This window comes from Microtus oregoni, unplaced genomic scaffold, assembly GCF_018167655.1.
Source record: "Microtus oregoni isolate MIOR12 unplaced genomic scaffold, Mior012 000023F_ref0000262, whole genome shotgun sequence".
NCBI lineage: Eukaryota > Metazoa > Chordata > Mammalia > Rodentia > Cricetidae > Microtus > Microtus oregoni.
Window position 1 is genome coordinate 35,944,968 of NW_024543082.1, and position 23,633 is coordinate 35,968,600.

General features: G+C 49.9%; 1 protein-coding gene across 10 annotated transcripts in view; it reads right to left on the reverse strand.

Moving 5' to 3' along the window:
* The window catches only part of Itsn1 (intersectin 1), a 188,675-nt gene that overhangs the window by 11,814 nt on the left and 153,228 nt on the right, over positions 1–23,633 (reverse strand). For all 10 annotated transcript variants that reach the window (XR_005976225.1, XR_005976224.1, XM_041672967.1 and 7 more), the window contains 10 exons: positions 18,642–18,763; positions 17,517–17,623; positions 13,966–14,149; positions 9,571–9,669; positions 7,631–7,798; positions 4,396–4,608; positions 3,032–3,153; positions 1,844–1,926; positions 1,485–1,568; positions 859–1,032 (listed from right to left, as the gene is read on the reverse strand). Coding sequence is in view for 8 of the 10 variants with exons in the window: in XM_041672967.1 (XP_041528901.1) it covers positions 859–1,032; positions 1,485–1,568; positions 1,844–1,926; positions 3,032–3,153; positions 4,396–4,608; positions 7,631–7,798; positions 9,571–9,669; positions 13,966–14,149; positions 17,517–17,623; positions 18,642–18,763 (1,356 nt within the window). In the remaining 2 variants the exon portion in view is untranslated. The remainder of the gene's footprint in view (positions 1–858; positions 1,033–1,484; positions 1,569–1,843; positions 1,927–3,031; positions 3,154–4,395; positions 4,609–7,630; positions 7,799–9,570; positions 9,670–13,965; positions 14,150–17,516; positions 17,624–18,641; positions 18,764–23,633) is intronic.

Consider the following 23,633-nt stretch of genomic DNA (forward strand, 5'->3'; position numbering starts at 1 on the left):
GGGATTCAGTCCAGTGCCGGCATCAGACCCTCACTCAGCCCATTGCTGGCTCCATTTGTTATCTTCCTCTGATAGTTTCTGGGACTTTGAGCTTTAAACTCACTCTCCAGCTTTGATTTGGCTGAGAGTGTGGCATCCTGGATTCACCGGCCAAAAGTCACCACGGAAAGAGAGCCGATGGAAGGAAGGATGTGCCCAACACCATGGAAGCTTCTTAGGTCTCCTGTGGGATAGCAGCTGATTCTGAGACACCTGTGTTGGCCAATATTCCTCTTCCACTGGTCAGCCTTATCCCATGTCTTCTACATTTTTCACAGGGTCTCCTTATGTAGTCCTGCTGGCTTCCAACTCATAATTCCCGACTCAGCTTCCTTAGTGCTGGGATGATAGGCGTGAACCACCAAGTATGGCTATCTCGTTGCTTTGATAAACATTTACTTATCTATCTTGTGTGTGTGTGTTTGCCCACACGCACGAGCCATAGCATGTGTGAGTCAGAGCACAAATGACAGGAACCCACTATGTCAGCCCTAGGGATCAAAGTCAAGGTTTAGCAGCAAGCACCTTTACTGACCGAGCCTCGATGATAGCCAAGGACGGAAACACAAAGCAAACTCCATCGAGGTCTGTAGGCATGCCCTTCCTCACACTGCTTATGTTGGAAAGCAGACCACTGTCTAGTGAAGCAGCCAGCCCAACAGCATCCTTCCATGCCCACTCATGGGGCTCCAACAGCTCCTCGCACTATGCCACCCTGATCTCTCAGGAAATCCCAAGGAGTGCTGCGTAAGGAAACATGTATCCCTGAAAGACAGTGGGGCAGGACCAGGGGTGCCCTGAGGGCCATTGTTCACTCACCATCGGGTGAGAACTGGTCCCTCTCGAACACAGTGATGCAGAGGACTTCCTGCTCCAGGTCCCTGATGAAGAACTGGCAGTTGGAGTTCCACTTGGGGTTCAGCGTGTCCTGGATCGTCTTGGTGATGTGGCACTGAGAGCCCATGGTCACCTCACAGTACGGGTTGCTCTTTCCTGAAGGGAACAAAAGCCCCTGCCAGGTGGGACACATCTCATTTCCACCCCCCTCGACCTTTGAGATTAACAAGTGGGAAATCTGGAGGACACACACATAGTTTGGTATCACATCTAGAGAAACAAATCTATTAGCAGGGCTCAAAGTCAGATGGCTCCTATCTGTGCATATATGTCATATGTACTGTGTGTCACATGGACTGAGTGAGTCCTCTCAGGTCTCCCTGAAAAGCAGGACAATAGAAAAGAATTTAGAAAAATATGTGTGTGTGTCTCTCTCTATAAATATATGTATATATATATATATACATAAATTTACATATATACATTCATATATATAACTCTTTGACAAGTGCTAGAAAGACAATGAGTAAGAAATATCATACATGATGTCAGGATCGCTGAGAACACCCCAATACTCTAGAGTGCTTGAGTGGAATTCATGCCCTTACCGTGTGACCGACAGGGCTTCAATTCAATGCCTTCTACAACGTTCACCATCAGCCTTCCAATACCCGTCGCCCGCTGGGAACGGACTAGACCGCAAGGAAACAACACAAAATGTTTTGTTTCGCATTCACTGTGATGCCCTTCTCTCCCCAGCATGCCCACAGTCTGTGCTGTGCGTCTGCCCCCGCTAGAAAGCAAAGTCCCCTCCCTCCTCCCGCTCTTGGCACCTGCCCTTCATCCACCACCCTGTGCCCCATTTTGCTCCCACCACTTTTGCGCATGCATGTGTCCCAGTCCCAGAGACACGGGGATGGACTCGGTGACCCTCCCGCCCCAGTCTCTTGGGCCCTGTGCACATTACCCAGGTACGCCTTCTCGCGCTTCTTTTTCTCCGTCTCTATGTAGAGCTCAGAGGCAGCTTTGATTTTCTGCACCCAGGCAGTCCTTGGACGGGAAAAGACGGAATGTTGCCAACAGATCGATCAGAACAGAACAGGCTTGGGGTCTGCTCAAATTCTGTTTCGGGGACTCTTTTTACTTGGTGTATTTGAATTTAACAACAATGTCTCAGAAAAGAAAGACTGATTCTGTATTTGACGGTGCTAATAATTATCTCTGTCATCAGAAAAGAAGACCTTTATAGTTTAGTCCCAGCTGGTAGTGAACTCACTAAGTTATCAAGGGCGACCTTGAACTCCTCTTCCTGTCTCTGCCGTCTGAGTGTTCGGATTGCATGCACACACTTCTGTAACTGGTTTAGGGGGGTACTCGGGATCGAACCTGGGGTTTTGTGCACTTGGGCAAGCCAGCATCTATTACCCGAGTCCCAGCCCTGCCCATGAGCTCAAGATCTCCTTCAAGCTCCCGACTCCCATGAAGAAAATTTGATAAATGCTGGAGGAGGGATAGGCATAGGGCTCCTCTTCCTCCCTCACCGCGAAGCATCGCATACTTGGCGAACCCCGGAAGACAGGAGGTCTTTCTTTCAAAATCGCCCAAGAGAAGAACCACGTAGCACACAGAAGAGCAAAGACCACACGGCAGGAGGCGCTTTGGCGCGCGGGTTTTCTCGGGTGCCATATGCACAGTAACTTTAGCCAATCTTCTTGCCAGGCAAGAGTGTTCTTGGGAATGCTGTTGCCTTGTGTCAAGCTCGCCCCTCAGAAAGGGATATGTTCCATTTGGCTCCAGAACGGTCTAAGACAAGACTGAAACAAAATACCCCAACCCAAAGCCCCAGCTGCCTGCCCGGGGGCTGGGGGCGGGGTTAGTCCCAAATCACTTTTCTATTGGCTTCTACCACCTGGGAAACTTGGGGAGATCTAAGCAGCTCTGGATACCTCAGAGGCTGCGGAACATTTCTAAGACAAAAAGAAAGAAGGAGAAAGCCTCGAGCAAAGCTGGTTTTAGTCCATTTTATTTTGAACTAGATGTCCAACTTTTTGCATAATACTTCCCTCCACACAGAAGTGACAGAATCGCGGCTGGGGAACGCTGGGACACGCTGACAGGTGGCCCCCAGGCGGCACTAGGGAGGTCTCAGGCTTACCTTTCATTTATGCTCTCTGCTCGGAGGGTGTAGACTCGGTCGATGTGGGAAATGTGGAAGACGGGCTCGTCCCCGGAAGGATCGGTGGGCAATTTTACTAGGACCTCATTTAAGAAAATAGGCTGCAAAGTAATAATAAAAGGCTCTGAAGAACAAGGCAGGAGCTCTGTGTGTTCACAAGCTCTGTGTGTCTGCAACATGAGCATATATGCATGCGCATGCCTGCCTATCAATGTCAGTAAGCTACACTGAGCATGAGCATGGGTGTGACCCAGTAGTCAAGTGAAGGCTGTATGTTCAGTACACAGACTATACCAGAATACAGATTTTATGTTAAAATAATGTATAAGGGTGTTTTGCTTGCATGAATGTCTGTGCAACAAGTACGCGATGCCCACAGAGGCTAGAAGTGGGAGGGGTCAAGTCACCTGGAACCGGAGTTACAAACGGTTATGAGCAGCCAAGTGGGTGTTGGGAACTGAACCTGGATCCTCTGTAAGAGCAGCAAGCGTTTCTAACCCCTAAGCCGTCTCTCCAGCTCCATTAGCAGTGACGTGTATATAAAGCTTTGGTCACTTTATAGGTACCTTTGAAATCCCTACAGGTAAGCCCTAACTGGTCCGCTTTCCCTGCATTGTATCCTAAACAGCCCACATCTACGGGTCTCTCCCAGGATTTCATACAGAGGTTCTAACAACACTTCACATAATAACATCACTTTCTCCCAAAATAAAGCTAACTGCTGCTCCTCTGAGAACCCTTGAGGAAAGACACCCCTGCAGAGACGAAGTTAGAAAAACAAAATCTCCCATGGCGTGCAACACACAACAGTCCTGCATACACGGGACTTAGCGTTCTGTTCAGAGAAACCGTCCTCTCGGAAGGTTTCAAACCACCGTGAGAGTTTGTCGGGCATCTGGGGCAGTGTGGAAGGGGCAGTGGATGCTCCGGCTGGCCATGCTCCTGTTCACTTGTATGAAGTAAGCCATGTCTTTGTCACGTGGGAGGTGGGGATTCCCCATGAATTGTGTGTTACTGGGGACAAAGGTGGGGCATGAACAATCCTCTACTCTGCCTCTTCCTCCCCTTACTCTATCTTGGCCTCTCCTCTTACTTTATCCTAGCTCCTCCCTCTTACCCTATCCTAGTTCCTCTCCTTACCCTATCCTAGCTCCTCCCCTTGCCCTATCTTAGCCCCTCCCTCACCTATGTTGGTCCCGCCCCTTACTCTGTCCTAGCCCCTCCCCTTACACTGTCCTGGCCCATCCTTTACTTTTAGCTCCTCCCCTTTGCTTTCTCCAAACCCTTCAGAAATGGATTTCTTTTAGCCACACCCTCTACCTGCGACTTAGCTTGAACCTTACCGTTTTGTACATTTTATACTGCAAGTTAGATTTGGGGCTGAAGACTTTGTCGGTGCCGGAAGAGCCTAAGGGCTTTGTGATTTGGGTCAGCAGGAGGAAGTCGTTGAAGAGGAAGCCATAGAGCTCCTTGTTGCTCTTGGCCTTGTAGAGCTTCCCGCTGTGCAGAAACTTGCGAGGCCCCAAGCAGTTGGTCACCGAGTTGAACACCAGTTGCTAGAAGAGGCAAGCAGACAGGAAGAAGGAGGGATGAAGGGAGTCGCCGCTCTTGTCTTTGTTTCTCTGTCTCAAAGCATGAACGCTGGACCCCAGCAGCCCTGAATCCCACATACAAACGAAGAAGGGCTCTGAGGAGTTCCGGCAGCAGCTTGCCGAGCCAAGAAAGCAAAAGCTCTGGGGTTTCAGGTACCCGGATTAGTCTTGGTTAAATTCTCGAGGCCTTTCTGCTGGGGCTTCGATCTGCTATCAGGGTGTGGTAGATGTGCCTCTCCCTTCGTTTATTGAGAAGTGGGGCACCAGGAAGAAAACTGGCTCACTAGGTCTCCTCTTGGCCATCTGCGCCATGTGGGGTGCTACATTGGATTCGCAATAGCAAGAACCAGCTCCAACAGAAAATCCCCCCATGGCTCAAAGAATGCCAGGGGCTTCTGGGAAGTGGCCGAACTCATGAAAAAGTTCGTGGACAAAAGCTACTTTCCCACATGGAGGGTCCAGACCCCGGGACTAGAGGAGCTGCAAAATTCGGGGGTACCAAGTGACCCCTCGAAGCCCTACACAGCAGTGTGGTGCATGCTGAATCTCACCCCACTTACTAGTTTAGAAACTGTGCAGGGAATGGCTCCCTTCCTCCACTCACAGTTGAGGGGCAACTGGGGATGCTGATACCTGGCCCCAGCATCTCCCTGGAGGCTGCCATCTCGGGCCAGCCTATGGCCCACATGACCTCATGTGAGACAGACTCTTTTTTAAAAAAAATATTTATTTATTATGCGTACAATATTCTGTCTGTATGTCTGCAGGCCAGAAGGGGGGGCACCAGACCTCATTACAGATGGTTGTGAGCCACCGTGTGGTTGCTGGGAATTGAACTCAGGACCTTTGGAAGAACAGCCAGTGCTCTTAACCACTGAGCCATCTCTCCAGCCCCGAGACAGACTCTTCAACTGCCTTCAAGAGAAAACTCTCCAGATCATGATGGTGACACATTTCTCTGACAAAAAATATCTGGGAAGAGGCCATGGAGCCCACAATAATGTCCCCTAAGAGGTGTTGGTGGCTACGTGTCCACTTCCCATGTGGGAGGAAAACGGACAGTGATTTGGTGGCCAGAGAGAGACCTAGAAGTGACAAGAAGAGTCCGTTCTACTTGACTCTCAGGTCTAAGGATGGAGGACCTCTAAGCTCCCGGCTGAGGCCCTGAGGGAGCCTGGAAGGCAGATGGAGACAGCCCAACAGGAGGGCTCTTGATGGGCAGAAAGGGTAGACTGATCTCAAGGCAGATCACAAACTCTCCAGATGGAGGAGCACGCTTTCTGTCTTTTAATGTGTATGAGTGCTTTGCCTGAATGCGCATCTGTAAACCACATGCATGCCGGTATCAGTGAAGGTCAGAAGAGGGTGTCCCCTCTTCTGGAATTGGAGTTATAGGTAGCTGGTAGCTCTCTACAAGAGCAGCCAGTGAGTGCTCTCAACTGCTGAAACCCTAGGGGTCCCAAACTTTCTTTCTCTCTCTCAAAATATCCTTGGGATTGAGTTAGAAACAATGGCATGTGAGCAGATAATAAATGGTTCTTTGTGCATACAAATGAGTGAGCCAGCCAACTAAAGATGTCCCTGGGTTCTAAAATGAGAACCCACAGCCATCTCTTCAGCTTCTGCAGGACTGCTGATAAGTTGGTGCACACTTACACGGAAGGGGGCACACTTACACTGTGGGACTGGGAGGAGAGGGTGAGGTTGGTTCCCGTGCAGTGAGAAACCGCAGGGAAGGTGGGTGAGTGAGACACATTCTCCCTGGGCGTTTTGGGAAATTCTAGCAATCTGTACACATACATGTATATATGAGTGTACATGTATGTGTCTGCACATCCATGGACTCCGATACAGAGAAAACACAAGCAGAAAGAATGAGAGCGAAGGTTACGTGACAGGGAGAGCATGAAACTCAGCAAAGATGCGTGTGTGGGTTAGAAATCCAGATGACTCACCAACACAGGCTTTTAAAAAAGAGCAAAATACAAAACACCTTGAAAATGCAAGCTGGTAAAAAAAAAATCGAAAAGAAATGAGCAGATTCTCAAAGCAGAACGGAAACAAGATCATTAGAAGACGAGACTTCAAAGGCAGAGTTAGCCCTGAGCGCCCTTTGGACCTGTTGGCACTGAGGCTCCACTGGGTGGCAGGGTGACAGGAGATGAATCCAAGACTGAGGTGAAGGGCTGTGCAGAGTGACTCTCCAAAGCCAGGCTCGCTCGACGAGTCAATGGCAAACTGAAGTGCAGAAGAAATAGGCAAGGAAACTTTGCTGGTTCCGGCTTTGGTACACGGAGGTGAACATGCTGCCTGGACTCTGACCACTGGGCAGCTCTCATACAACACTGTGGCTGGAATTCACCTGTTCAATGTGAGCCCCAAATTCCCTCTACATATAACATGGGGTGGCCTGGGTAGCAGTCCACTCAGGGGAAATGCAAGTTCAAGCAGCAAAGGTAGGCACAGGGGAAGTTTTAAAAGAGCAACTAGTTCACAGTCAAAATTCACAATATAGGAGCCAAGAGTGAGGCTCAGTAAAAGGGCATTTAACCGTCATGCAAGAGACCCTGGGTTTGGCGGCTAGTACAGAAAAAAAAAATCACAGAACAAATAGAAAAATATGGCATGCTGAGTGAGCACTATCATAAACAACAGACAAAAGAATATGACCCTTAGATACTGGGATGATCAGATGTTGAAATACACATGAATATGTTTTAAGTGTGTTAAGAAACAAATAAGAAACATGAACACTTAAACAAGGAACAAGACACACAAATGAAACTAGAATATTTGAAAATAATAAATTTGGGGCAGTGGAAAATATAATGGAAATTAAAAATACTCATTGGTTGCATTAGAGAGAAGAGAGGCAGTGGTGATGTAGAAAAGAAAATGGTCCATTTTCTCATCCCTTCTGTGCTTCCTGCCCTCCCGCAGCTGAGAGTGGTCCAGGTCCTGCCCGCCCCGCCCTGTGGGTGCCTACCTCAGAAAGGCCCTCACACTGCACATGGGCTTGGATCCACTCCAGCCGGTCCGAGTTCTCCTTCTCTCGCACCCCCTCATTCACCTGCGAACACAGCTCTTCTGCCTTCTCCAGGGCATGCTTCAGGTGGCTGTGGTCGGGGTGGTTTTCAGGGGTGTTTTCTAGGATCTGTATGGGAGAAGGAAGGACAGCAACAGCCTTGTCAGGCTGCTTTCCACAGTGGACAGACCTGGTTCCCTCGTCATGGAAGCCAGTGCTTCATGCATGGTGCCCACCACAGTCATGACTCGGAGTGTACTGACCACTCTGTGCTGGACTTGGCAGGGGCTATACTTGCTGCAGGAAGGTGGTCCTGTCCTCATACCCTTGAGCAAACCGTGATCTGCCCTGCAGAATGCTGGCCTCCAGCATGATCGCTAAACCACCCACACAAACACCCCAGATCCGTGGTGGCACACAAAACAGTGCAGCTAGAAGGGACTCGGGATTTCTGTTCTAAAAATCTTCTCTCTATTTCACAAAGAAAGAAACTCAGCCAGAGACCAGGAACAGAAGCCAGGCTTCCCGGCTGGCACCAGCAGCTGCTCTTCCCCAGCTCCCTCGCCCGAGGGAACCAAGGACTGAATCGTGTGTTGGCACGGAACACACAAACTCACAAGTATGTAGGGCACCTTGAGGTGGGGTGGGGCGATGCCATACACCATACACTCTTGACCCCTAGAGAACACACATAGCTGTATGTACCTTGTATCCTGGAATCAATTTGGATGGTTCCCCTGAACAAATATGTAGGTTCTGTGTGTGTATGGAGACACACGTGCATTGGCTAGTGAGTGAGGCCAGAGGGCACCTCCAGAGGTCATCCCTTGGGAACCAGCTTCCTCGTTTGTGGGATAGCAAATAAAAATCAGTCTGTGAAAGACTCCGTTATCATACTTTTCTGGATGTCTGTGCCGTTGAGGCAGCTCTCGGGTCTTTCTCTTAGATGCTCCGCCGGGCAGCAACAACTGTGTTCTACTAATGCCAGTGTGTGTTTTCCTGTGAAAAGTCAGTGCCTCCTGGCTCCTGATTTTTAGTTCTCTCCTGGCTGGTTAAACCCACTTCAGAGGCTTATTTCTAGCATCAGTGCATGGCTGCACAGAGAGGGAAGACAGGAAGACACTTCCCAGATGAATGGACTCGGGGAACTGGGTCGGTCTGAGGCTTACGTGCGAGGGAGATGGGTTACACATGGGAAGCCTGAACAAATGCATGCACTTCGTGTGCGTTTACACGTACACACACACACACACATACACACACACGTGGTGAGGGGCACCCACATCCCAGAGTAGCCATGAGCACGCCTGCTCCTACAGTTAGGTTTCCAAAGGCTACTCTCAAATAAAGGAACCAATTTCTACCTCCCTGGGGAGCCAGGTTCCTTCCCCTCCGGCTCTATGGCTCAGAGGGCAGCCGAACCTGCTGCTCATTTCCCGGTGTGGACACTGAACTACTTCCGTTTTCTCTGGAACTGGCTTTCTTGAAAGACCAGGAGGAAAACAGGTGCCTGGTATTGGGAGGAGCATCAGGGAACGACCTTCTCGAGACAGACGCTAGGAATTGTGTTTTCTCTCTCTTTGTGACTCCAAACTCCCTCTGTTCAGAGGCGCTGTGCCAGCGCAGGGAACACACTGAGAACAGAACTCTCATCCTCTGCCTCCGAAGCCACTTGGTTGCCATCCGAGGGCTGTGTTTTATTAGTCTTTTCCACACAGAACCATCTTTTCCCTCCCAGTTACCAAGCAGATGGCTTCAGCACCCTGTGAGCATATGACTTCCACATGACAACCCCCGGGTACACTGGCTGGGAGACCCACCCCTGTCTCCAGCCACCTCTAGCAACCTCCAGCTGCCTCCAGCCTTCCACCGCCTGCAAAGGCACAGGTGGTGGTACTTACATTCTTAATGATCAGCGGGTATCTCGTGACGCGCTGCATAGGCTTCAGGATAAAACTGGACAGTGGCATCCCTTTGCACCGAGGGTCCATTGCCAGTCTCTAGAAAGGAGAATGTTGGTTTTTTTTTTAATGTGCATTAGAAATCTGCAAAATCCACAGCCAGTCAGTGACACCGCACCTGTCACTCAGGACTCTCTGGCCATTACCAGTCCATCTGCATAGTAACTGAGGAGTCTGGAGCTGGAAGGCATTGTCCACCTGTCATGGTCCAGGCTGAAGGTATTTGCAGAGGGAGGACACTGTGCTGGTTTGAAAGAAAATGGCCCCCAAAGGGAGTGGCACTGTCAGGAGGTGTGGCCTTGCTGGTGCTGTGGGAGAATGCTCTTGTACACTGTGAAGATTTGTCACTCTTATTGGTTTAATAAAATGCTGATTGCCCAGTTGCCAGGCAGGAAGTATAGGCGGGGCAACCAGACTAAGAGAATTCTGGGAAGAGGAAAGCCAGAGACTCAGTCAACAGCTGGACAGAGGAAGCAAGATGAGAACGCCTCACTGAGAAAAAGTACCAAGTGACACTACTAAACGTGGACAAGAATTATATGTTAATTTAAGTTGTAAGAACTAGTTAATAATAAGTCTGAGCTAATAAGCCAAACAGTTTATAATTAATATAAGCCTCTACACAGAGGGGCGGCAGAACTGGACAGGACAGAAACTTCTGTCTACAAATGGTACCCAATGTAAGGCACGAACACACGACCCTGAGATTAAGAGTCTCATGCTCTACTAACTGAGCTAGTGAAGCCAGTCACCAAAGCCACGTCTTTAATCCTAGCCATATTGCTTAGCAGATTAAAGACTCATGTGTTCAGAAAAAGAGATATACAGTAAAGACAGATTCAGAAGAAAAAACCCTCTAAACGGTTTACAGTGTGTTTAAAAATATATGTAGACTTTGAAGAGAGAAGAAAAGGGATAGAGAAAGTCCTTAAAAATTAAAAAAAAAAAAAGAAATAGTCAGTAGAGGTGCATGCCTTTAATCCCAGCACTAGAGAGAAATATAAAACAGGAGAATTCATATTTCATACACAGTCTCATTCTGAGGATTCCTGGAGGCAGGAACACCATTTCAGACTAAGGTGGAGGTAAGAGCCAGCGGCTGGTTATTCTGCTTTTCTGACCTCCAGGGTGAACCCCAACATCTGTCTCTTGGTTTTTATTAATCACGCTACAGGTTGGAGTAGGTGTGGTCTTGTTGGAGAAAGTATGTCAGTGTGGTGTGGAGGCATGCTTTAAGGTCTCATATACGCTCAAACCACACCCAGTAAGACAGATCACTTCCTGTTGCCTTCAGGTCAAGATGCAGGACTTTCAGCTCCTTCTCCAGCACCATGTCTGCTTGTACACCATCATGTCCCATCATGATGATAATGAACTAATCCTCTGAAAATGTAAACAACCCCAATTAAATGCTTTCCTTTATAGGAGTTGCTGTAGTCATGGTGTCTCTCCACAGCAACAGAAACCCTAACTAAGACAGATGGAGACTCTCAGATGCAGGCTCTCCACACCCTGCCTCCAGACTCAATATACCTTCCCTGAGAGGAGATTCTAGCTTCAGAATTTCTTCCAGATATCTGAAAACCTTGGTGATATCCCAGGGGCCCAAAAGAGTCAAAAGACTATCCAATGAGAGTAAAAACCCCACTGAGTGCTAGGGGAACCAGAAAGACATATAATTGTCTCACTTCAGATGTATCTAATTCCTGAGCAGGTTTCAGTGAGTTCCGGGCCGGGCCAGATGGTAGAGCCAAGACCCGAGGACTACCACTCCAGTCTGGGGTGGGCCCCGCCTCGTGTCTTCACCTCTTGGTGTCGTTCCTCTTACCACTTTATTTTTTAAAAAAGCATTCATTTATTATTTATATGTGTGTACATGTGTGTTTTGTGAGTTTATGTGTGCCTGTGTATGTGTGTGTATATGTGTATATGTGTATAGGTGCACATGTGTGTCCCTGTGTGTTTATGTGTCTGTGTGTGCCTGTGTATGTGTGTATATGTGTACATGTGTATAGGTGCACATGTGTGTCCCTGTGTGTTTATGTGTCTGTGTGTGCCTGTGTATGTGTGTATATGTGTACATGTGTATAGGTGCACATGTGTGTCCCTGTGTGTTTATGTGAGCCTGTGTATGTGTGTGCATGCATGCACATATGTGTAGGTGGGTGCACACGGAGGTCAGAGGGCGGCTCTGGGAGCTGGCTCTTGCCTACTTTTCTGTAGGTTCTGGGGCTGGCACTCATGTCTTCATGCTTGACCGGCAGCTGCTTTACCCTGGATCACCTTCCCAGCCACCGAACCTCCCGCCACTCCTGCTAACTCTGTCAACCTCTCCAGTGGACAACAGTCCTTCTACCACAAAAAGGAGTACCTCGCCTGCCGCGATAAAGATGTCTGGGGTCCAGTTTAATTAATGCCTTAGGCACAGACATCTAGCGGTCTGGTACCATCAGTCTCAGGGCCTGGTGTCAGTTTGTGATCACCATCGTTTTGGAAACATAGGAGGCAAAACTCCCATCAAGCAAGCAACAACAGTGAGGACTGGAGGGGAGGGGCAGCAACCCCGCCTGGACTGCCATCAGCCTGCCCTGAGTTAGCAGGGATGGATGCATCCTGCCCATGGCTGGGAGCTGAGCTCTTGGCTGAAGTTACAGCAGCCTGTGGTGCTAGCATCCTGGCATCTACCCTCATCTTCATCTCAACCTTGTCTCACTTCTTAACCGTGGCTGTCCTCAGAATGCCTCATTCTCTGGCTAGCATAACAGAGCACTCGATGCAGAGAAACACCAGAGCAGAGGACACTGCGTACGGAGGTTCTGATGAGGATCCACAGTGATACATTCCTGTGATGATTCAGGGAGCATGAGTCCCGAGGTGAGGGTGACCCCCTGACACAAAAAGCCAGGCACAAAGATGGGCTGCTCCTTCTGCAAAAGATACTTGTTTCCGGGAAGTCATTCATTCTTCCTGTTTTCTTCCTTTCTCCTGAGAGAGGCAAACGCTGCTTGAGGGCCTCTGTGACGAGCCACACCAAGTACCAGGGCTGATAGCCTAGCGCAGAGACCTCTAACAGCCTTGACATCAGCTCTGCAAATGTGCCCTGGTGGATGTGGCTCTCTAGACTCTGCTACCCCTACAGCAGGGCTGTGTGAGTTCCATGGATAGCCCCGAGCTCAAGTGCTGTGGGGTCCTGTATACTGTGAATATGTGCTGCTCTCATTGGTTGATAAATAAAGCTGCTGCTTTGACCTATAGCAAGGCAAAATAGAGCCAGGTGGAACATCCAAGCAGAGATACAGGAGAAGAAGGATGGAGTCTGGGAGACACCATCCAGCAGCCCAAGGAATAACATGCCAGCAGACCAGTAAGGTGACAACCATGTGGCAATTCGTAGATGAATAGAAATGGGTGAATTTAAATGTAAGAGCTAGCTAGTAATAAGCCTGAGCCATTGGCCAAACATTTAATATTAAGCCTCTGAGCGGTTATTTGGGAACTAGTGGGCGGGACAGAAACCTCCAATTCACTCAAGCCCATGATTTCCAATGGAGCGGAGTGGTGATGGCTGAGCTTGACATATCTGAGGAAAGGGACCCTCAGTTGAGGAACTGTCTCCATCAGATTGGCCTGTGGGAAATTTTTTAAATTGCTAATTGATGTAGAAGGGCTCAGTGCACTCTGGACAGCACAACCCCTCAGTAGGTGGGCCTGGACTGTTTAAAAAAGGTAGCTAGATATGAGCCTGAGAGCAAGCTAGGAAGCGGCATTTCTCCAAGATCTTTGGCTTCTGACTCCAGATCCTTGCTGTGAACGCCTCCCTGGTTCCCCATAATGACAGACCATTACCTGTAAACCAAAACAACTCTTCCCTTCCCCTTTGGTCGGAGTGTTTTATCCCCGCAACAGGAAGCAAGCCAAACTGGGACCAAGGTGCTATGGGGACCCTGAGTATTCCCTCTGAGTATTCCCTCTGAGCCCGGAAGGCAGAGGCTGGTGAAGAACTAGGAATATTGATGCTAACTGAAGGGGGCCCCTGTCTGCATGAGGCCAGAAAATGCAATGAAGGAATTAGACATGCCTCTTAAAAATATGACCACCTGGAGAACATATCCCTGAAGCTATTTCAAAGCTTTCAAACCCAAGGATGACTCTCCTGTCCAAGCATACCCCTTGGGTGTGAACCACACCTGCAATTTCAGTGCCCCCCACAACTTCCACCCATCCCCAATGGCCTTTGGTGGAAAGCTGCTTGCGGACTTTTGATGAACCCCTCACACATCAAGATGGCACTCTGGAGAGGGTCCCCAAGTGTCCCGATAGCCCCGACTCCCTTACTTTGACGAACTCCTTGAAGTCAGGGGCCTCGTCGGTCTTCTGCTGGATGAGGGCAGCCCCATTGAGCTGGCAGCTGCAGAACCGGATGTAGGGCTGCATGTGCGGCAGCTGGGCACTGAGGATGTCGCCGATCATCTTCACTGGCATCTTCTCTCCAGACATCTTCTTACGGACTCTCAGTGCTCTGCACGGAAACATGGCAGGTGAGCTGCCCACCCTCGCACCGCCTGACACACCCTACACCTCCAGGCTGCAGAGATACGGAATGAGCGGGAGGGACACTGACCTGAGACCCACTAACGCATCTATTTGGGAGACAAGGGACAGAGAAGGACATGAGCTTAGTATGATGGAGAGGGTCGCCTGGGTGGTTTTCTTCAGCACGGTGGCTGTTACATTTTCTTCTTTCTTTAACTCAGAGAGGACCCCTGTGTTGTTGCCCCCCTGCATTATCTATGGTGAACGCCCCAGGCTGGTTCAGTTTGAGCACAGAGCCCATTTCTGGAACCCCAATCTTCTGTGGGAAGTGACGTCACCATCAGAAGGAGAGACAAACTTTCAAATCCATGGCCACAATCTCAGTGTGTTTCTCAAAGTTTCCCAAAGTTAGATAAAAATGATCACATGAAGTATTTCTCCTGTCCATGGCTTCATTGATGTGTCTAATTTAAAGCTGACCAGATAAATAATCATGAAAAAACAAACTCAAACAGTTTCCACCCTGAAGGCTGGGAACAGCTGCTAAGGGACAAGGGAGCATCCATTCCTGGGACTATCTGCTGCATGTAGCATTCAGGGCCACGGCAGCCAGGATGGAGCATCCTTCCTTCCATCTCTAAAGTGTGCAGTCTTACCACATGGAAGATGTTCAACTTCCACACGGTGAGGGTGGTAAGACACTGCTGGGACCAGACCACGTGTGAGACTGCGTGTTCAACCGCCCTGACGATGACAGGAGGGTGGGTGAGGGGTGGATGGTACAGTACGGGATTTCAAAAAGGCTGGGAAGTATTCCTCTGAATTCTCGTGACTACTTTCATGGTCACAGTGGCGAAACCATGAAGTGTGGGCAAGGCTCCGCAATTCCAAGGAGGCTCCACCACCCAAGTCTCCAGCTTTAAAAATGCAGACCATCTGCTTTTCTTTATCCCTTGTTTTTGTTTTGTTTTCAGCTAAAGAAATTTTCCTTGTCTGAGGAAAACCAAGGAAGGAAACTTGGGACAACAGGTCACAGAAGCAACCAGCAGTTTCCCTTCTGGTGCAGGTTCCCGCAGGGCAGGTAGGCAATGGCCGCTGGGCATGAGGAGAGCAGCAGCCTGGGGTCCTCGGGATGGCCTGAGGACTCTGTTCCACTGGAGGAATGTGGGGAGTGTCCCTGAAGAACTTTGCTCCAGCATTAGCCACTGGTAATTTTGAAGGCTGAGAAACGAATGACCACATCACAACTTGCTAAGATCCCTTCTGTGCCTTGTTTCCTCGAAAGCAGCTTTTCTGGGAGGATGATACAGGGATTTCCCCCTCTTTCTCCTCCTTAATGATGGGGGAAGATGAGAAAGGGGGGGGTCTCGGCGGGGCAAAGCTCAGCCACTCAGGGTCACTATCTCAAGGATGTTGTCATCCCTGGGATCTGATAGAATTGAGTTGTCTAACCAGGAAGTCAGCTTGAAATCATAGCCTGTTACCGCTACTAGGTTCAGTTGAGAGTCTCTTCCTAGAATGTTCTGCACTGGTCAGAGGTGAAGTAGAGGGTGAACCAGTGAGTCAGCTGTGGCAACCACAGTCCTGAGAGTGCTGAGACCTCTGGTGAGCGGCTTCCTCATAGAAAGAGCCGCGTGGGAGAGGCCTTGATCTGCAGTGGGGAGCGGTCAGCTAAGAACGTCCAAGTTACAAAGCATTCACCAGTGGCCGACGATACATCAGTGGCTCCAGCTAATGTCCACCCACTGAGTGGACAGTGACGGTCAGTGTCCCAGCGTCTGTTATCGTAGGTCACAGGGTCCAAGGTCAGATAAGACTGTTGGTCACTCTTCTCCCCAGGTACCAGTACACAGAACCTTCTAGCACTATGAAGCTAGCCAGTATTACAGGTACACCTTGATTTCTCTGCCCTGTGACTCGGGTGTGTGTTGTTGTCAGTAATGGGGTCTTATCATCAGATTCTGGGGGACGACCGTGCTGACAGGTTTTATATCAGCTTGACACAGGCTGAAGACACCCGAGAGGAGGGAAACCTCAGTTAAGAAAACACCTCTGCAACATCTGGCTGGATGGCCATTTTCTTAATAAGTGATTGATTAGGGCAGGCCCAGCTCGCTGTGGTTAACGACATCCCTGGGCTGGTGGTCCTGGGATCTGGTTTCCTGACTTCCCACATGACCTCTCCTTTATTATTGGCCACGAGGCCTTCACCACGAGGCTGCTGTGCTAAATAAACATTTTTTCCTTATTTATGGAGAGGATAACCTCAGGCTTTTGTTGTGCTGCTATTTTACAGATGTGGACACAGAGGCCAAGAGATTGACCGTAAAGTCACTCAACCAAAGACATAGAGCCAGAGAACAGCAGTGAGAAGGGAGCCCAAGAGTCGGCCTCCCCACCTATGTACAGAGAGCTTCCGCAGTGTGAGCGTAGGCACGGAGGGAGCAGACACCACGCTTCTTCCTTCATGCTCACTTCTCTACACCTCCTGGCTCCCTCTCCCCAGCTACTCCAACTACAGACCCAGGAACCTGCAGTTACCTCTCGGGTACACAGGGACTGGGCTTGGGACATGGCAGCTTCCGAGTGACCTGAGCATACAGGTCAGGAATGAACAGGGGCATCTGCTGTGCTCAGTCAGAAAGAGGGGGGAAGGGGGCTCTTGCTCCCAGCTGCCATGTCCTCTCCTTGGGGACCAGAACTTAATCTGCTCTCTCATGTAGGGCCTTGTGATATAGATCTGGGGTTCTGATGGTTTTGATTTTGCTTTTAAAGAATTGGGGGAATCTTTATTGTCTAATTCAGTCCTCTAAGTGTGTAGATGGGGAAACTGAGGCCCAAAGAGGCGAGGTCTAGACCCAGGTCCCTTAGCTCTGGCCCTGCAGCAGCCTCTGCAGACTACACTGGTATAAAGTCTAATTGGCCTCAGGAAGCTGCAGGAACCTCCTGAGATCCTTCTTGGGTTTGGTGGGGTCCCATTCCACACGTTCCCTCTGCAGCCCAGAGCCTCACAAGACAATCCTTGCTTCCCAGGCCTGAGGCTAGGCCCTGGGGCTAGGACTGCTCCACCCTCAAGGATGGAGCCAGCCAACAGCCAGAAGCCAAGACTGTCCCAGCTAAGGAAATTCTGTTGCTTTCGTCATGGCAGGAACCTGCACGCATGCGCAGTTCACGCGCCACTGTGAGGCCCCCATAGTGGATTTCCAGGAGGGATGAGAGCCCAGGAGGGGATGGCACTTTGAGAGGTAATGGGCTGGGCTGGGCTGGGGGAAGAAAGAGGCATGTGTGAGGGACAGACGGACGACACAGAGTTGCTGGTGCCTATGCCAGGGGGGTGAGAGGAAAATGCTTACTTCAGCAGTTTGATATTACACATGATCAGCTCCTTCCAGTTAACAAAAATCATAGCAACCTCTTTTTCTGTCAGCAGCTCAGACTCCATCAGGGGTTTCTGAAAGACCTACAGGTGTAGAAAAGGAATCCGTTCAGAAAGCAAACATTAGTTCAACACACACACACATGAACACACGCACACACACACGTGTTCGCTCAGCTTCATTTAGCACGCACAACTCAGAGACCGCATCTTCTCCTGAGAGGAGAAGTGTTGACAAGGGGAGCCCAGGAGAATCTCTGAGGAGGAGACTTGATTCCGCCAATAGGAAGCTAGGAGGTTAGTGGACCAGCATGCATGCGGGTAGGGCTACCTCACCCATTCACCGGGAGGACATGGGAGTCTGAGGATGTCTGTGGACATGTGTGGACAAGCCATGGGCATTGTTAGGAAGCACAGAGCTTGAAGCAGGTGGTATTGAGAGGACGATGTCAGCCTCTTCTGGGCTCTGGATGGGTGGGCAGATAACTCATAGCTAACCACAGATCTCTGTGGGACTCCATGTGGTTGAGCCCCTTACCCACAAGGCAGTCCTTAGCAGCTGGGGCAGAGAGTCCTCCGAAAGTTCTTGGGTCCCAGGCCAGCAGTCTCATGGAGCCATGGGAGAACGTACCTTCCTGCTCAGCCACACTGGCAGATTTTCTCAGCAGTTTATGGGGGCACGAGAAATAACTCACGAGACTTCTAGCTAGCCTCTGTGCTCAGGAGCCAACATTGAGGGTCAGGGATGTCATATGACTTGATGACATCAATCAATTGGTGGCCAAGCTGCAACTTCTCTGACTGGAGCCAAGAGTCCTCCGTTACAAACCACACCCACTCCTCTCTTAGTTTGGGACCTGTGTGCTCCTAGCGTTGGCCCTGGGTCTCTCTGACTCACAGGGTAGCCCTATGGAAAAATGTGACCATCTTGCCTCCTGGGTAAGACCCGTTTCATTTGCTGTTCAGCTATCCCTTGTATACAAGAGATTGCCCCAGGCTCAGAGTCAGGACACAAACCTCCTCAGCAGGGCCTCCACCTCTTTCCCAGCCCCCACTGCAGGGCTACCCCCAGTTATCCCCAGCTTTCCAGGGCTGCTGGTACCTCTGTGACCAACTGCAGGTCATTCACATAGTTCTCCTCTGTGACAATGAGTTCATGGATGTAGCCTTGTCGTTTCCTCTCAGTCGGGGTCAGCATATCTAAGAGGTGTAAGTCTGAGCACCCTGGAAGACACAACCATTTAGGAAAACTGAGTGCGAGGCTGTGAAAGCCTACAGCTCCACAGAGAAGATGCCCGAGGTCCCTGGGACTGCGGCTGGTGGGTGGCACGGCCTCATCAGCTCCGGGTTGCGTGTTGAGCTGTAGAGACCTGAGTAACACGAGCAGAGATTTCCACAGGTCGCGGTCAAGTCTAGCAGCGAAAGAGAAAAGTGCCCCACAGTTTTCAGGAGAAGCCGCCCCACCCACTGACTTCAGACTTCCTGCCCCGGGACTGTACGAGGGATTAATTTCACTCGTCTCAAGCCTCCCAGTTTGTGGTCACACACATGGGATGCACACTCACGCTCCATCAGAACCATGGAAAGGGTTAAACGACCTGCTAACCCCCAGCCAAGGCTTCCACGCCAGGGACTGTGCCAGGAGCTTGGCGCTGACCCCTGCTTTGAGCGGCTCTCTAAAGTTCCAGAGTCAGTTTCGGGCACAGACAAGGAAACCAAAGTTCAGAGAGGTCCTTCCCCTCCGCAGTGATAAGGAGCCGGGTCCAAGCCCTTCCGGGTGGGTCCAGAGGCTGTGTGCGCTAAGACCCCATTGTCCACACCAAGCTGAAGGAGGAGACGCCGTTATCCCGAGGCCGGCTTTTGGAGGCTGCGGTAACTGTGCCGAGGCTCCTGGTGAACATGAGGACCAGGTAGTTGCATCCAGACAGGACCAGGAGACTCTCCCTCGAGGCAAGGTCTCAGTAGTGTATCCATGGAAGGTGAGCAGCAAGCCTCAGGCACGGTGGAAAGCCCTGCCAGCTGCAGACAGCTCCCAGGACAGTCCCACCCTGCCTTTGCAGAGGCCAAGGCTGCCCCGAGACAGGCCAGCCCTCACCTGTGTTCGCTCAGCTTGTTATTTGGAGTTCTGTTCACATGGGGCCTTTGTATCAGTACTGCCCATTCCGGGCTTCGGCAGCACCCACTCTCAGTAGTGAGCGAGGCCCACCTTTTTATACATGAAAATGTGCCCACACATCATATACTTCTTTTTATTAGACTGTCTTTATTTAATAACAGAACTTGAATTGGTAAAATACATACTCTGAGAACTAGGGGTGGTGGGTGGGGGGTGCGTGGGTGGGGCTGAGTCCCCCTTTCATTTCCCATCCTTCCTACCACTTGCCACAAGGGGGCGCGATAGAACACTGCATTCCTCGCTCAGAAACCAGCTATGTGTGATCCCTCCACCACCAACCACCCTGGCAGAACCTGGAAATAAATGACCAGAACTTTGCCAAATAGACTCTCTGGGGGAGCGGACTAGGGCACTTCGATTTAATAAGCCCTCTAGTGAGTCTTCAGGTTTGAGGAGGCTGCTAGGGATTACCAACAACTCCCGGCAGGGGGTTTATTTAGGCTTCAGGACTGACAGAGTCTACATGTAGATGCTGGAAGCTTCTGTGAATAGAACCATCCGTCTGGATGATGAACTTCGTGGTGAACTGTTTTTCTGCGCCAGACATTACCTCTTAGGGTTACAGTCCTTGATTCTCCTCCCTCCCCTGGCCAATCGCCCTTTCTGCCTGCTGTAGTTTCTCATCGGGACAGAACAGCAGGACAGCCAAAGGTGGTGCCAGGAAACCAGCAGGAGGAAGCTATCATTACAGAGACACTCTCCACGCCTTTCCATCCTGGACTTTACCCAACCGCTGTGGGCGGCAGAGCTGGACCTCAGAGTGGCAAGGTGAGTGTGACTCTGAACTTAGGCCTCCTGCTAACCACCCCTGTGACTCAGCTCTTCTGCCTGCCTGGGGTGCTGCTGTCTTCTGGAAATATCAGTATTAGCAAAGCTTCCCAGTGAGTGTCCCCAGCAGCTGGGTGAGCCCTGGATTGTTGGAAGCAGAGAGACTCCTCTTCCCCTAGGTTTCTCTGCTCTATAACTTTTCTTGGGGAATCACTTAGGGAACACTTTGAGCCGTGGGGAGGCATTTCCAGTCCCTGTCCTGTCTTTACCCACTGTCCTAAGAGTGAATACAAGGGCCCAGGACTCAGGCCATTTCTTGTTCCATGGCTGAGTCATGCATTTGGGGCTGGGCCTCTCTTGGATGCAGCCTCCTGGTGCTTCCAGGGCCTTGCTGTCCACAGGGCTGTTGGAATTCTCACATACACCGTGGTTTAAGTTCACTCGGCACTGTACCGAAGTGTCTGCAGCACAGACATCAGCAGTGGCCAGACAAGTCCCACAAATGTCCCTTTAGATCACAGTTCCCTTGGTGAGATCTCATGGGCGCTCTGGGCTTGTACCCAGCAAACCATTACGTACCACGTGAAACACATACACCCACTTTGCATACAATTTTATTGAGTTCAAAAGCCTGTTTGCAAACTGTTCTTGGTGGTGCATGCCTTTAATCCCAGCATTTAGAGAGCAGAGGAAGATGAATTCCTGGACAGCCAGGACTACCTAGTGAGACCCTGTCTCAACAACAAAACAAAATAAACACACACACACACACACATTCCTTTATTTGGCAATTTTGTGATCTCTACCCTGACTTTGGGACCAGCTATGCTGCATGCCGGGAATTCAGGATGAAAGCAAGGTGCTTATTTTCCAGACCTTGTGGATTCAATGGTTCAAAACTGAACACAGTGTTGTTTCCTACTCCAGTGAAGAATTCCTCAAACATGGTAATGCCCCCTAGGCTGAAGCTGAAGGTGGCATTACTGTTCCTCCCCATTCCCAGGTAGTGCCGGACCCCCAGGCTGAAGGTGGTACTACCCACCCCCAGGCTGAGGTGGTACTACCCCCTCAGGCTGAAGATGGTACTGCCCCCCCAGATTGAAGATGGTACTGCCCCACCAAACTAATACCACCCTCCTAGCACACCAGGTCAGGTTACTATGTTCCACCCAGAAGACTGAGTGTATTCTTGTTCAAACAAGAAAGCAATGGCTGGCATTTGGCAGGCTGGCCCAGGACTAACTAAATGTACTAAAACACAGGACAGAGAATACACATCACTTGCCAGTAGATCCCATTGAGAAACGCTAACTACTTTCTACAACAGGCAAGTACCATGACCAGAAGACAAAAAATGACCAAGAAACCAAAATGAGGTCCTGTTGGGAGAGATGCCTGCTTCTTTTGGATTCTAGAAGCTCCTCTGGGCGTAAGTTTGGGAGAAGAGTGGAAGGTGCAGGGACGCCTGGCTTAGTGCCAGCTCTGAGTGCACTTGGGGGCTGTTGTCCACCTTGCTCTGGAAGACCAGCCTCAGACCTACACATCTACAGCATCCAAGCCAGAACTGAGCGCCTGGGGATGCTGCTGTACCTGGGCTATGACCTCCACTGTCCCACTCCATGCACGTCTAACTCCAGCCTTCCCGGAAAAGTGGAATGAGCATGCTGGCCTCTGGACCCAGAACACAATCAACAGCAAGGAATTTGGGAGGAGGTTTCTCTCTACACCATGCAGCAACCACACTGACTTGAGATGGATTTTTGGTCACTAAACTGACCCATGGGATACTGAGAAGGTTGAATTCCAGACCCAGAGAACCATGAAAGACTTGAAAAAGGAATTTTAAACCCCAAAATACCCTCCCTTTGAAAACTTAATATTTAGAAAAACAAGGGGTTTGAAAACCTTCATTATGCAAAGCCAGACAAGTGGAAAAGCCATTTCAAATTAAAACTTTTCTTTAGGGGGTAGAGGGTGTGGCCTTCTCTCCCTTGGGTACCAAGATACACACAGTTTGTTGACCCCTGGCTGAGGGAAAGATTAGGGGTGAAAGTATAGTGAATGATTTTCTATGGCCGTCGAGTAGGGATGAAGGGTGTCTCAAAACCAAAATTGGTTCACAGCTGAAATAATATTGCAAAAACTCCAAGCAGTTAAAAAACAGCCTTCATTAAACCCACAGGAAATTCCTAATGTAGGCTCCCAAGTTTATACTGTTTTCTTATAACACTTATGAAAGGGACAGGGCTGTGACATCGAAGGTCCAGAGACTGGGACCCACATGGGTCCAAGGGGGATATGATGACCATCACTCCTGCGACCAGTGGGACTGAGATCCTTTCTATGACAGCCAATACACATGCTCACAGATCTTGTGGAATTTCAAAGGATACAGAAGTACTTAGCACAAAAAAATGGAAGACCTTCCCTCCTCTCTTCAGTACAGTTTTGAAACCCAAATTAGCCCCCACAGCGGGCTAAACATTGAGCTAAGGAAATAAACAGACCTTATTTCTGTTATGAAGGAGCCAAGAAATATAGTAATAAGCTGGTCAATAAATATTTATTAAGTTCCCAGAAAGTTGAAGGGACACAGAGGTAAGCAGATACCATCCTTGTCCTCAGGGAAACTCAGGAGTTTAGGGGAGACTCCACAGGAAATGTAAATTAAAAATAGTATTTGTAAGAGTGGGACATGGTCCCATTGGTGAAGTGTTTGCCTTGCTCAGATCTGGGTTCGATCCTTAGAACATATAGTAAAAAGCCAGGCATGGTGGTTTGTACTGAAATCCCAGTACTGGGGGAGGCAGTGGAGCACAGAAATGGCCAGATTCATGGGGTTCACTGGCCAATCAGCCTGACTTAGCACATGACACGTCCTGGGTGTCCCTAAGATACAGTATCTCAAAAACCAGGTTGGTGAGCTCCTGAGGAGCAATACTTGAGGTTGACTGCTGGGCGTCACACGTTCATGCATTCACACTCACACACACGAAGAACAGGCCAGCCAACAGCGCTGTAAAAACAGCGAGGAAAACACAGACACCTGTGGAAGTAGAGAAGGCCATGCGTGGTATAGGGGTAGCCATACCAGAACAGAACCGGAGACACAATGAGGAGAGGCCAGGAGAGTGATGGGGAGGCCCCGAT